The sequence below is a fragment of the Solanum lycopersicum genome, chromosome 8 (genome assembly GCF_036512215.1).
Source record: "Solanum lycopersicum chromosome 8, SLM_r2.1".
Classification (NCBI taxonomy): Eukaryota; Viridiplantae; Streptophyta; class Magnoliopsida; order Solanales; family Solanaceae; genus Solanum; species Solanum lycopersicum.
The window spans coordinates 3,432,384-3,447,678 of NC_090807.1; the positions used below are offsets into that span (position 1 = coordinate 3,432,384).

Sequence of the window (15,295 nt, forward strand, 5' to 3'; positions counted from 1 at the left end):
GCACAAAATTTTATAGCATGAATTTGAATTCAACCGAGTTTTAATATATTATTTAGCTTGTTATATGATATTTGATACTTAAATTAAGTCAAACTATTTTAAATGCACGCAATATAACTTTATCAAAAAAAATATATATATTCAAAACTTTAATTCGAATGAAAAATGAAAAAACACATAAATAATTTATTAATTAATGTTTGAATTTGTCATATTCAATAAAAAGTTGGCAGCGGCTCGACACCGTTAGTGGTGCCCTCCTTGACTTTGGTTATTATTATTTAATTTTTATGGATGTTTATATTAAAATTTAATATAATTTAAATTTGTATAGATAAAATAATTAAATTTTTTTATAAATATAAATTTTTTAAATTAATGAATTATCACTACTAGAGAACCATTAATTTTTAATTAAAAAACTGTGATGAATTTTTTCTTAGAATTCAATTCGTCAATGACATTTTTAACGACTTATAATTATTTATCAACAAGGTGAATTTAAAGCATTTTTTTTTCAAATCTTTATTTTTGAAATTCAAAAAAAATAAATAGAAAGATATCTTTCTTAAATTAAAAGGAGGGATTTATTTTTTAAAAAAAAAAAAATTGGTAAAATCATAGCAAAAAAGATGAACCCTTGAGTTTAATATTCTTTTGTTCCTTCAATCTATGAACCACTCTATGTTGGCACATTTGCAGTATTCTTTTTCTTCGATAACCATGCTTTTGAATTTCAGAAATTAAATTCTTTTTTTCGTATTCGATCTCTAGAAATTTAAAAAATAGATGCATATATAAACTTGTTTATTCTTTTTAAATATGAGAACGATGTTTGAGATCCAATTAGAATAATATAGCGTTTCAAAAACATGTCATCTCAATATTCTTTGCTATGATACACAAGTTCCACATTTAATTATTATTTAAACACTTTATTCCTTTTATTTTCTTACTATAGACATTATTTGATGAATTGCACAAAAAAGATATCATTATACTAATGGATGTATTATTATTTTTAATTAAAAAAACTAGTTATGGGGGCTATTATATCCATTTTCCATTAGAGTAAAATAAAGAATAATCATTTCCTTACTTTCAAATGTAACCAATTATGTTGCTCAAACTCTAAAAAAATATCGGCAGTAGTATTGTAGACCCTCTCAAAAAAGTGTATTTTTAGAAAATTCGATACGAATTGTTGGGTTTTATTTGCTCTAAATTTCTTACCATAAATAGGTTTTCTTTGTAGGAAAATGTTTTGGATTGACTAATCCTTTTCTTGTAGGAAAAGGTTTACGATTCTATAAATAGACATGTTCCTTCTAACTTAATCAGCATTCACAATGTAGTCTTAAGGGCTTTGAGAGTTTTGGTTAGAGAGAGAATTTGTGGGTCACAAGTTTGATACGTTATCGCTTGTGTGAACCTCCCATGTATTTCGAGTGAATTGGTTGAGGTTGTTTCTCTCTGTATTTTGTACTCTCATATTTATAGTGGATTGCTCATCTCCTTTGTGGACGTAGGTCGATTGACCGAACCACGTTAAATCTTTGTGTCTTTTGGTATATTTCTCGTTGTCTTCTTACTCGTGGTCTTTCGAGGTTTGCTTTGCTAGCTTCCGCGTTTACACCTGCTTATTTCCGATCCTAACACGAATATCATAACATTTTTAAAGAGTCGGAACAACACGACTTCAAAGAAGCTCGAAGATTTTGCAGCTTTGTTTACAACACAAAAGGCAGAAGGAAAAACAAGAGAAATGAGCAAATCTGATAAACCAATAGTCATCTGTTACTGTACAAACTAACTGTAACTACAACATTATCCTATTTTTCGTGTTACCTCCTGTCCCGCCTCAGGAGGATCAACGGTATTCTCACTTACTATCTACATAACTTGAACATTTAACCCTACCTAGTGTTTTTTTAGTCTGAATCACTATTTCCTTCTGTTAACTCTCCATCCTTCAATGAATTGATTGAATCTTGCGATAACTCGCTTTGATACTGTTGCACAACCAAAACTGATGCTGTAGTTGAAAATTCGGAACAAGTTAACAAGTTACCTAAAGGACCTAATTCTGGACAATCACTCTTTATATCCAATGCTAATACTACTTGACCCTCAGACATTCTTCCAACAAGGAACAGATTACATCGCTTATATGCACGAATTAGTTCTGTAGTCCCAGCTCCATCCTTCACTAACTTCTCTTCATATTTGATTGAATCATTCTTGGACATGTTGTGTTTTAAGTCGGTAAGCAACTCTTCATCCTTGGATTGAGCCTCGGGGCTATAAGTTTGATCTATATCTAAGGTGACACTCCTTCCAGCAACCTCAGGGTCAACTAGGAAACGAACCACGAGTAAGTTAATGCCGGGGTGCTCTGCCATACGCATACCATAAGCAAGTGCTTCACGATCATCATGACCCCCGAAGAACAAGATGGTTACTTGAAAATCAACATTGCTAGCAGATACATGAGATGCACCACCGAGTCCTCGGTCTACCAAGATACCAACTGAACAAGGTGCATGCTGAAGAACTCTCCTGTTCACATGCCTAAGATCATCTCTTGTGGTTACAAAATGTCCATCGATCCTTTGACGTTTATGGAATGGGAGGATTATCATGGCGACCCTTTTCCCTTCAGCACCAGCGATGATGTCTTCGTGCATGCTATTCATGGGAGAGATTGCAGTTGTTGGTCGAATAGAAACCTTACTAAGATGCTCAAAAGTCTCAAAAACAACAACAATTTGGTTAGTATCCGAAACCTCTCTTTTTTTCCAAAAAGGCAGTCCATTCTTTCTAGCCTTGTGGACCATTAGAATTGCTGAAGACCTTTCAGAAAGCTCCATGAGGTGCATTGCATACACGCGAAGTCCTTTCTTTGCAGTACCACGAGAAGCCTCGATGAGATTGATCATCGTGGGAAGACTCCTTGTGCTATGGAAACAGGTCAAGATTCGGAGTTGTTTGCTCGTGTCTTTCCTCTCAATTGTTCTGTGCTTGTATTCGGTTGTAGCCAGTTTAGCTGGCTTGTACACTGATACTACTATAGGTGTTGTAATGAATGTAGTGACGAGTGCCATCAAAACGATAATGGCAAATGTTTGATCATTCAATACCTGCAAAAAAATTGAACATACAAAGTAAATTACGCGAAGTAAATTCAAAATCAATAAAAGTTTAATCGATCTGATTTGAACATACTCCTCTGTCTTTTCCAATGTTGAGGACAATTAGCTCCACTAGACCTTTAGTGTTCATTAAGAAACCAAGCATCACGGCCTCCTGAACAGGCATTTTGCACAAGAGCGAGACTAAAGTAGTGCCAACGATCTTCCCAAAACACGATGTAAATATGACTAAAACAAGAAGACCCCATGATTGTGCCCCTTGAATAGTAGCTATGTTTGTTTTTAGTCCACTCGAAACAAAGTACAACGGAAGGAATAGACCGGAAACAAGATCCTCAACTTTTACCACTAGAGCACCAGAAAATGGCCCTTCCTTTGGTACAAGTACTCCAAGCACAAAAGCCCCAAATAGGGCATGAATACCAATAGTGTCAGTAATGAATCCTGCAGCCAACACGGCTCCAAGTGTCGCACAGACGTACAATTCATCAACCGGTTCACCCTCAGCACAACGTTTATCCATCCAGTTGAATATCGGAGGACCAATGACTAGGCAAAGCAAGACGAATCCAGTCCCACACAAAAGTACCCATACTGAAATAAGGGGTGAATTACTAGCACCTGAAAGGGAAATAGCAAGTGCAAGCAGAATCCAAGCAGCCACATCATTGATTGCTGCAGCAGACATGGCCATTTGACCAACGTCAGTCGTTAAAAGCTTGAGTTCAGCTAGGATCCGAGCCAAGACAGGAAAGGCGGTGATGGAAAGGGATATTCCCATAAAGATTAGAAAAGGGCCTTGGCTAACTCCTTTAGCAATAGTTCCTCTAAGAACACATGATGTGCCTATTCCCAATGTGAAAGGGAGGCTAATTCCTGCAAGGGCAATAATAAGAGCTTTCTTTCCAGTACGACGAAGATACCCTGGATCTAACTCGATCCCAACAAGGAAAAGAAAGAATAGGAGGCCAAAATTTGCCAAAGTATCTAGTACTGTGAGGCTCCTTGGTGGAAATATTGCATTCAGATACTTCTGGTTCCGGCCAAGTGCAGATGGACCGAGAAGAATTCCTCCCTAGCAAAATAGAGATCAATTTACAGTCAAACCTCTCTATAACAGTCATCCTTTATAACAAAATTTCACTTTAACGGCCTAGTTAGATCTTTTGGAATCGACTTTAATATATGTTATCTATAACACCATCTCGTTATAGCAACCAAAACATATCCAGACAAACGACACTGTTATAAAGAGGTCTGACTGTACACTGATAGTGTAAAACGGGAGAAAGACTTACGATAATCTCAGCAATGACACGAGGCTGTCTTAGAGGACTGAGAAGATAGGCGAGGACTCGAGTGAGTACAAGCACCAAACATATTTGTACAATAGCAAGTGGAAGTGCATAGTCCAATGGACTATCTCCTTGGAATACTCCATTAGATGTAGCTTTCATAGGTGATGGACATTTTGTTATTGTAGTTGAAGCCATGTTTGAGCTTGAAGAAAACAAACTCAGATCAACCAGAAAACATCATAATCTATCTCATTTTTCAATATCTGCAAACCAAAAAAATCATGTAGAATCCAAAAATTAGATTTTTTTTTTTAGCTTTTTCTTTTGGCTCAACACACAAACATGCCATTTAACCTGTCCATCTATATCCTTCAATTTTGAGCATGCACAAGTAAGTACTCACACACATTCGTACGTTGCATAATACATGCACGACGCTATGTAAGTTTCCACAAAGAATGCAAGTTGCCACATAAAACGTGTGTCTATTTGTTTTAATTTTTTTTTTCAAATTCACAATGAAACATAACTAAGCCGCGCTTATTTCAAAATAGTCAAAGGTTATTTCGAAAAAATGAATATTTTTTATGGTCAAACATGTCTTTTCATATATAATTTTCCGGTGAAACGATTCATCATCCGCCCAACGCCGCCACCCCAACCAAATCATTGCGCTCATTTCCTCTTCATATATATATAGAGAGAGAGAGAGGAAGAGAGAGAAACCTGAACGCCGGAGAGTTTGGAAACAGTTGAAAGGGGAGAAAATATACATTTTCAAAAAAATATATATATCTCTGCAAAAAATTGCAGATGAATTAATAGCAAAGTCAATACACAACGAAGACAAAATGAGAGTTTTAGAGAGAGAGAATATATATATATAGAGAGAGAAATATGGAGGAATGTGTGTTAAAGACCGTGCGATATAACACACGCCTTTCATTAACTGTTTGTTACTAGAAATAAAAAGATAATAATCTCGTGACAAAATCTATGACTACCTTTATTTTATAGTATTTGATTTGAGAGGTATTAGCTAATCGCGAAGAATATTTATCTTTGATCATAATTTTCATTTATTAAAATTGACAATAAATATAATAAATTTCCGAACAACAAAAACAAAGGGAAATGAGTAAACTCTAAATATGTTAAAGAGTACAAACTAATTGTGACTACTACTTTTTCCTATTTTTGCGTATTACATTTAAGAGAATCAACGGTATTCTCACTTACTATCTACAGAACTCGAACAGTTGGAATTTACGTAGTACTATCTCCTTCTGTTAACTCTCCATCCTTCAGTGAATTGATTGAATCTTGAGATAACTCGTTTCGATACTGTTGTACCACCAAAACTGATGCTGTAGTCGAAAACTCGGAACTAGTTAACAAGTTACCTAAAGAACCTAATTCTGGACAGTCACTGTGTTGATCCAATGCTGCTGCAACTTCACCCTCAGATATTCTTCCAACAAGAAACAGATTGCATCGGTTATATGCACGAATTAATTCTGTAGTCCCTGCAGCGTCCTTTACTAACTTCTCTTCATATTTGATGGAGCTGTTCTTAGGAAGTCTGTGTTTTAAGTCGTTAAGCAACTCTTCATCCTTGGATTGAGCCTCGGGGCTATAAGTTTGGTCCATATCTAATGTGACACTCCCTCCAGCAACCTCGGGGTCTACTAGGAAACGAACCACGAGTAAGTTAATGCCAGGGTGCTCTGCCATATGCAAGTGCTTCACGATCATCATGTCCCCCGAAGAACAAGATGGTTACTTTGAAATCAACATTGCTAGCAAATACATGAGATGCACCACCGAGTCCTCGGTCTACCAAGATACCAACTGAACAAGGTGCGTGCTGAAGAACTCTCCGGTTCACTTGCCTAAGATCAGCTCTTGTTGTTTCCAAATGTCCATCAATCCTCTGATGCTTGTGGAACGGGAGGATTATCATTTCGACCCTCTTTCTCTCGGCACCAGCGATGATGTCCTCGTGCATGGTATTCATCGGAGAGATTGCAGTTGTAGGTTGGATAGACACCTTGCTGAGATTTTCAAACATCTCGAAAGCAAAAATAATTTGATTAGAATCGGATGCCCCTTCCTTTGTCCAAAAGGCTATTCCGTTTTTTCTAGCCTTGTGGACCATCAGAATTGCTGAAGATCTTTCAGACAACTCCATAAGATGCATTGCAAAGACGCGGAGTCCTTCTTTCATTGCTGTACCACGAGAAGCCTCGATAAGATTGATCATTGTGGGAATGTTGTTTGCTAAAGAAACAGGTCATGATTCGGAGTTGTTTGCTCGTGTCTTTCCTCTCAATTGTTCTGTTCTTGTACTTGGTTATAGCTAGCTTAGCTGGCTTATACACGGCTACCACTATAGGCGACGTGATGAACATTGTGAAGAGTGCCATCAGAACCATGATGGCAAATGTTTGATCATTCAGTACCTGCAAGATTGAACATTTGAAACAATGTAAGCTTACAAGAAGTAAATTCAAAACCGATAAAAGTAGTTTAGTCGATAGAAATGAAACGTACCCCTCTATCTTTTCCAATGTTGAGGACAATGAGCTCCACTAGACCTTTAGTGTTCATCAAGAAACCAAGCGTAACAGCCTCCTGAACAGGCATTCTGCACAATAGCGAGACCACAAAAGTGCCAACGATCTTCCCAAAACACGATGTGAATATGACAAAACCAAGAAGACCCCATGATTGTGCCCCTTGAATAGTAGCTACATTCGTCTTTAGTCCACTCGATACGAAGTACAATGGAAGGAACAAACCAGAAACAAGATCCTCAACTTTTTCCACCAGAGCAGCAGCAAAAGGCCCTTCCTTTGGTACAAGAATTCCAAGTACAAAAGCCCCGAATAAGGCATGAATACCAATTGCATCAGTAACGAATCCTGCAACCAGCACGGCTCCAAGTGTAGCACAGATGTATAACTCATCAGCCGGCTTACCCTCAGGACAACGTTTAGCCATCCAGTTGAATATCGGAGGAACAGTGGCTATGCAAAGCAGGACAAATCCCGTTCCACACAGAAGTACCCATAGTGAAATAAGGGGTGAATGACCAGTACCTGAAATGGCAATAGCAAGTGCAAGTAGAATCCAAGCATCCACGTCATTCACGGCTGCAGCAGACATAGCCATTCGACCAACATCAGTCGTTAAGAGCTTTAGCTCAGCTAGAATCCGAGCCAAGACAGGGAAGGCAGTGATAGAAAGTGCTACTCCCATAAACACTAGAAAAGGGCCTTGACTAACACCTTTAGCAATGGTTCCTCTGAGAATGAATGAAGTCCCTACTCCTAATCCAAAAGGGAGGCTAATCCCCGCGAGGGCAATACTAAGAGCTTTCTTTCCAGTACGACGAAGAGACATTGGATCTAACTCAAGCCCAACGAGGAAAAGAAAGAAGAGGAGACCAAAGTTTGCTAAAGTATCCAACACTGTGAGGCTAATTGGTGGAAATATTGCATTCAGATACTTTGCGTTTCGGCCAAGAGCAGATGGACCAAGTAGAATTCCTCCCTGCCAAAATCAAGATCAATCTACAGTCAGACTTCTCTATAACAATATTTCAACACTACGTTCCAATATAATTTTTAAACCGATTTTCCATGTTACATTATATGAGTGTAATAACATCTCGCTATAACAACCAAAACATATTCAAGACAAACAAAGTACACTAGCAAGTAATGTTACTTCTATACAACACTTAACTAAGTTGATATTTCTACGACATGTTAAAATACCCTGATAGTATAGAAGGGGAGAAAATAACTTACAATAATCTCAGCAATAACGCGAGGTTGTCTTAGAGGACGGAGAATATAGGCGAGGACTCGAGTAAGTACAAGCACCAAGCATATTTGTACAATCGCAAGAGGAAGTGCACAGTCCAATGGATTATCTCCTTGGAATATTCCATTAGATGTAGCTTTCATAGGTTTTGGACATGACATTTTTGTAAAATTGTTCGTATCACTGTTAGAAACAGATTTAAGATTTAATAAAAACGTAGTCTAACGTCACAATAAATTGTTTGTATGTTTTATTTTACTATATGAATTTAGCTAGTAAGTCTCTTTATTTATAATATAACAGTACGGAACTTAGTTTGATTAGATATGGGAAAACTTCCCTATTTGAATATAACTTTTGACTGCAAATCCTATTTAGATATATAGATTATATATCTAATCCTAAACAATTTTGGTTTCTTAATAAGTAATTATAGAATTTTTAAGGGTTAGGGGCAAAAGAGAAAATAACAAATGGTGAAATTATCGTAAGTTTTTCATGACGTGCAAATAATGGTAAATATTATCAGTGTCAATTATTTATTTTTTTACCAATTTGTCCCAATTTCTGTGTCATTATTTTATTTTATATTAGTCAATTTGAAAAAGAAATTTTTTCTGTATATGATAATGCGTATATCTTAGTCATTTTTTTTAATAATAATTTAACTTTAAACTAATTATTTCAAAAATCAAATCAAATAAGTAAATATACAAAAAAGTTAATGGAAATTTCACATAGTCAATTTTAAAGAATGATATTTTTTCATATTTAAGTAAGTAATAATTTAATTACTTAAAAATATTAATGTTATCTAGTTATATACATATTTATGATTTATTTTTAATTTTTTTTCTTATTGTTTCCTGTCAACCATCCTCACATAAATTTAAATGATTGGAAGGACTATGAGCATGGTTGACAGTGCTTCTCTAACGGAAATAGAAAAAATAAATTTCGTAAATGAGATTCTAATTTTTCTTCCTTAATGAACCGTCCAAACCCATCTCGTTTCCTGTCACATATATACGATATAATTTTTCGACGATAATATTGATGACCTGCAAACACATATTTTGAGAGAGGGGAAAAGGGGAAAAGAGAGAAACCTGAATGCTGGAGAAAGTTGAAAGTGGGAGAAATATCTGCACAATAATTTTTTCTTAATATTTATTTGGTATTGAGCAGCTTTATTTATTATGAAAAAACAAATGAAGACAAAGGAGATGAGAGAAAAACTCTCTTTTCTAAAGAGTGTTGATGAAATTGATAGCAAACTCAATTCACACAACCCCTTCCATTTTTATAGAGCCATGTATTTGGCATGCTCACGATGGTTAGGAGTTAAGTTATTCATGTAAATATATCGAACAATTCCTCGAGTAGCATACATTTAACTACACATTTACACAGAGGGATATTACACACAATAACTTTATATCTCAACCGATAAAAATCAAGCTTATTGACATACATTATACTGCAAAAAATTGCCCAAGCACAGAATTATCACTTAACACAAGTTTTGTTGCAATGCCCCTCCACCAAATGAAATAATCACAACAAAGCAAGACAGTTCCAGAACTGCAAAACAAGTCTTTTTGGAGAAAATAAAATAATAGTACACAAGCAAAGCGATGGATGATGATTTTGAATTCAGTCATTCGCCGATTCAGAATCCACACAGCGATGAACCAAGAGGGATAAATAGAGGAAAAGGTTCCAACTGCTCAAGCAGCAACCTGACCGAATAGGCACTTGCGGATCTGCAATATTTTCAGGACAGTAATAATATATAAGTAACTGATCAAACGAGACTCTTTCAGTGTACAAACACAAGAACAAACCTCTAAAGCAATCTTTCACAACCCCCTTCCCCACCGCGGAACAAATGGAGGAGAGCATTCTTGTTCAGCGCACAAAAACAAGGATAAAACTCTAAAGCAATCTCTTACAGCCCCACACCCCGAAAAAATGGGTAAAATCTTGAAGTTCTCTCTTGCTGTCATCCCATCTGTTATAAGGACTAAATATTCATCTCATTTTATTGGTTTGTATACTCTTATCATCCATTCATTTCTTTTGATTCATCTTCCTTTATACTCTTGTCATTCATTCATTTCTTTTGATTCATCTTCCTTTAATTGTTCATTCAATCCATCCTAACTGGTTCTGTTGCTGTTTATTAACACATTCGTGGTCTCAAGTCTCAATTAGCTTGTGACCTTAAACGGGTCAAGCACCAAAATTACCTCAGACATTTTATGTTAATATTTAAGATTTCAGAAAGTCTCAACAAATATTACTCCCTCTGTCTCAATTTATGTGATACTTTTCATTTTTCGAGAGTCAAATAATTTAAGTTTGACCGAAAATTTGTGCATGGAACCTTCAACTTTTTGAAATGAAATTTATTTGTAAAGTACGTATAAGTACAATAATTGACAATTCAAAATAATTAAAAAATATATGAAAAATTTAAAGATAAACTTGTTTAAATCTCGAAATCCGAAAAGTGTAGCATAAATTGAGACGGAGGGAGTATTAAACAACTGACCGGCCCTCGACTCAGATTAACTAAATCTAGTGGACGAAAAATGATAGGGAGATGGCAGTGCAAATATTAAGCCACATAGCTAAGGGGTACAACATATCAATAAATTGAGCTGCAAGAAGCTATTCCATAGAGATCAATCATGAATAAGAAACAATAATCCTCTAAAATGCATATCAAGTTGAACAATGAACAATTTAAGACACTTTGTAACTCATCTGAACAATATTTTAGATCATAGGAGATGTATAGACAGCTAAAACTCGAGCAGTAGATCACGTACACTGGAGAAACGAAAATAAAAAAAATTGGCAAGACAAGACCACAGAAATCTGAGAAGTATGAAGGAAAGAAAAGAAGATAGTACCTCTGGTAGTTTCTTACGGAACACAACTTCCAATCTGGCATCAAGAGTGTTTTCACACACAATTTTCCCATCTCGAGAAGCCAACACCACTCCTCCGGAGCTGTGGGTATAAAGAGAGAGAGGTAGGTAAGAGGAATTAAGTGATTTTTCAGAACATTAATTTCTCCCAAAAGCAATAACACGCAAAACAAGAGAAAGGAAGGAATGCAACCAACAGATACTCATGAAAGTAAGGTTGTAATAGAGCAGCTTACCAAGATGGACCATGCATATTATGATGTGATGGAGCAGGAGGAAGGTGGATTTCATCAACTATGATCTCAGGTTGATGGACGCTTGCCTTCTCTGCGTATTCTTCCTTTACTCCCTCCAGTACATGTTCAACCAGATGTACATCATGTTTCCGACAACGCAGAAGGACACAAGGCTCTTTAAGCCTAAGCAAACTCTGCAACAGAAAGAGTTGGTTTCAAATCATGCCTAAAGACTAAGCAATAATAAATTCAGTAAGCCATCCAGACACCATGAACAGTCCAGCCAATTACAGTCACAAACAACATAAAAGACAATAATTGTTGTTAATCATAGAATTAGGTTTGGTCATAGCACTCTAGACATTTAAATACTTGCAAAGAAGAAATTACACGCTTCATATTACCATGAGGGTAAGAGCTACAATTTTAGATTCTGTTGAAGTTGAGCCTCAATTTTAGATGTATCGTGAATGAAGGTAAGGTACCAGAAAAAGTTCCTTTTAATAATATCCAATTATATTTTGGTATCTAAAACAAAAACATGATTCTAAAAGAGTCTTAGACTTAAGACCCAGTCCAAACTTGAAGCAAGAGATATCACAATTTTCGTAGTCTCATTTCATTGTAAATACAGTTAATGCCATAAAAACCAAATAAGGATTCATAATCTAGCCCTAAAAGTTCAGATAACATGATGCTTATGGCCACATCAATAGATGACTAATATTGGTCCACTTACACATTATATCTTCTATAACATTCCTACTTGGTTTCTAAGATCTCATAGTTCAATTCATGAAGTCCAGAAAAAAGAAGATGAGAACATCGTGTAGATTAACGTCCATCATACCTGAACAATAAGATCATGCAGAAGCTTCTTATAACCGCCGTGGTGGTGGTGAAGAATAGAATCTATGATGCCGTGCTCATGATGGCTAACATTTAAGAGCTCCTTTGCTGCTGCCTCCTTCATGGTGTTAACCAAGTCGTCCTGAGCTTGAAGAACTTTGATTCGAGAGGCATTGAGTTGCATGGAGTACTCACTACAAGAATTACATTAAGAAGAAACTTTAAAGACCATGTCGGCCAATTGCAGTTCAAACTAGATAATTAAGCTGAATCATATATAGTGTAATTTTTGCAAAACAATAGCAATTAAGAATTTAAATTTCAGATCCAGTTCAACATGATCTGGCTTGCTAAAGTCTACAGAAAAGAACGTCACCAGGAAATCAACTTCAGACCAAATTTAACCATATGGCTTGTTCCAAAAAAAACTACTATATTCTAACTAACAAGAAGTACTAAAAAAGGTATTAATATTTCATGGTAGCACAGTAGAACACTACAAAAGCTCCAAATTATGCACAATGCTTGTACTTCAGACGTACCCAGCAAAACCAACTGAAAAAGTACATCCATGATGTTCCAGACCAAGCATGAACAACACAAGAAGAAACCTGGATATACTAAAATAGAAAGAGGTATTCTCGAGCTGCAAACTAAAATCTTAAGCTAAGACATCAAATAAAAGTAATTATTTTCATCCAAAATCAAGTGCTAGCTAATATAGTTACGAAACAACAAATCAAATTGCTGTTACAGTCATAGTATTACTGATATCTTCTCTTCACATTTAGAGCACGATGGCATTTTGATGGCTGACAGAACTCAAATTGTAGTATTTGACCAGCAATCTGAATTCCCAAACATAAAATCAAAGAGCATTTTATTCAATCCAATTTGACGTAAAGCACAAAATAGTAACACAAGGACAAACCAAAACAAATGAGAAAAAATTACATCTTCTTGCGAACATCCACTTGTTTCTCTTTGCGTTCGTACTCTTGTCTGATCTTCTTCTTCTCTGCTTCCACTAGCTGCAACTTCTCGATGTTGAATTCCTAAGAAATAGCCACATCCAAAGACCATTATTTCTCTAGTTACCTTAAAAGGGACTCCAAAAATAGGCAGATCCAACTATCTCTCTGTGAATTGTCAGAAAAAGTTCCAACTCCAATTAAATACAAAAAAATCTAAACTTTTTCTTACAATATATATAAATTTAGAACTTTTTTCACTCGAACTACATATATAATCCAAAATTTCAAATAGTATGTATATCTTTACACTTATCATCACATTTCAGCAATTTTAAAGTTTGGATCCGACACTGAGTCAGAACTGGTTACAGAAATTAGATGGTCAAAACTTTTTGAGAAGTACAGATTTAAAACTTTTTAGACGAATCACATGTATAATTGGAGATTTTATAAACTACCATACACTTACAATTATTATCACAAAAATTAGTGACAATAGATCCAAATTTTAAGGCTTTTTATGAACCACATATATAATTGGAGATCATAAAAAAGTACCATATAATTACATTTATTATCACAAAAATTAGTGAGTGCAGCATAATTCACACACGCCACTTGCCAAAAAATGTCATTTAAAAACTTTATAGACTCTAACAACATATTTAATTCGAAATTTATTAAAAAACATACACCTTTACACTTATTATCACAAATAATAGTGTCTGCTTCACTATTCACACATATGACTTTAAATTTTGGATAAACCTCTAACAAAGAACAATGCTAGATGCAGAAAATAAATAGTCAAAACATTCTGAAAAGTACACATTTAAAACTTTTTAGAGTCAAACTACTTTCAAAAATATCGATAAGTACTATACTTTTACGCTAATAATCACAAATAACACAACGACTTCAAATTTTGGATCCGCCTTCGACTCAAAAAAATGCTAGATGCAGAACTCAAATAGTCAAACTTCCTCAAAAGTGCTTTTTTTTAGACTCTAACAACATAGATAACTCGAAATTTCTTATTAAGTAACATATATTTTACCACAAAAATTAGTGATTACAACACTATTCACACTTCCCTGACTTCAAATTTTGGATCCGATTATGAATCGAAACAATGCTCAATTACAGAAATAATAAAATTGAAATTCAACACAGGTCTTACTTCTTCAGCAGAAACGGAAATCTCATTAGCTTTTTCTTCCGCTTCCTGACGGATGAATCGGACCATTTGCTGGATCTGCTTGGATACATCGGCGTCGTTCATTGTCGGAGCTGAGTTGGGTCAAAATCGGGTCAACGATGTGATCTGATTAAGGCAATTTCGGGTTATTTCTAGCAGAGATAGAGAGGTTTTCGGAGAAGAAGACGACAGGTAAGAGAGCAGAGTTGACAGTTCACATAATTTGTAGTATCCGATCTATCAACCACGCCTTTTATCAGAAATTCCATTAGTCACCCCAAAACTTCTTTTAAATACATTTAGGTACATTTTTGTTTCTTTTAATACATGTTGTTCCACAATGTATCGTATTATATTGTTTTAATAAATATAACGTTTGGATAGATTGTATCATTTTGTGTTGTTATATAATGTCATATATCGATTATTTGAATGATAATCTTACAAAAAAAAGTAGGATACGGGATAGAGATATTAAATAATTGATAAAGATAAAATGAGAAAAATTTATTAAGGTAACGATGTGATCACACCAAATCGATCGTTTATAAAATGGTTCTTTTCGTTTTTATCTAACGATAGATTCAAAGGATATCATATAGTAGAATTTAAGTAACAATCCAAAAAAACACTATATTTTAGGGTGCGTTTGGTATGAAGGAAAATGTATTCCTAGAAAATGTTTTTCTGAAAAACAAATAGATTTTGGACTTATTTTCTCATGTTTGGTTGATGAGTAGAAAATATTTTCAGAATTGAATTTTAGTGTTTGATTTATGAATGAAATTTTTTTTAAGAAACATCTTTTATTTATAATT

At 35.0% G+C, this 15,295-nt stretch overlaps 2 protein-coding genes and 1 pseudogene across 2 annotated transcripts; all 3 read right to left on the reverse strand.

Annotated features, from left to right (window-relative positions):
* Window positions 1-1,752: 1,752 nt before the first annotated feature.
* Window positions 1,753-5,285, reverse strand: LOC101262233 (cation/H(+) antiporter 18-like). The gene is made up of 4 exons (XM_004244676.3): window positions 5,177-5,285; window positions 4,451-4,713; window positions 3,226-4,227; window positions 1,753-3,140 (listed from the first exon to the last, which is right to left on the reverse strand). Exons 2-4 carry the CDS (start codon window positions 4,643-4,645, stop codon window positions 1,932-1,934), a joined length of 2,406 nt encoding a protein of 801 aa, XP_004244724.1. The 5' UTR covers window positions 4,646-4,713; window positions 5,177-5,285; the 3' UTR covers window positions 1,753-1,931.
* Window positions 5,286-5,505: 220 nt separating this feature from the next.
* Window positions 5,506-9,509, reverse strand: LOC101262542 (cation/H(+) antiporter 18-like; annotated as a pseudogene).
* Window positions 9,510-9,701: 192 nt separating this feature from the next.
* Window positions 9,702-14,690, reverse strand: LOC543663 (V-type proton ATPase subunit E). The gene is made up of 6 exons (NM_001318159.1): window positions 14,460-14,690; window positions 13,260-13,360; window positions 12,307-12,499; window positions 11,457-11,650; window positions 11,203-11,302; window positions 9,702-10,047 (listed from the first exon to the last, which is right to left on the reverse strand). The coding sequence occupies exons 1-6, from the start codon at window positions 14,559-14,561 to the stop codon at window positions 10,012-10,014; spliced, it is 726 nt and encodes a 241-aa protein (NP_001305088.1). The 5' UTR covers window positions 14,562-14,690; the 3' UTR covers window positions 9,702-10,011.
* Window positions 14,691-15,295: the final 605 nt, after the last annotated feature.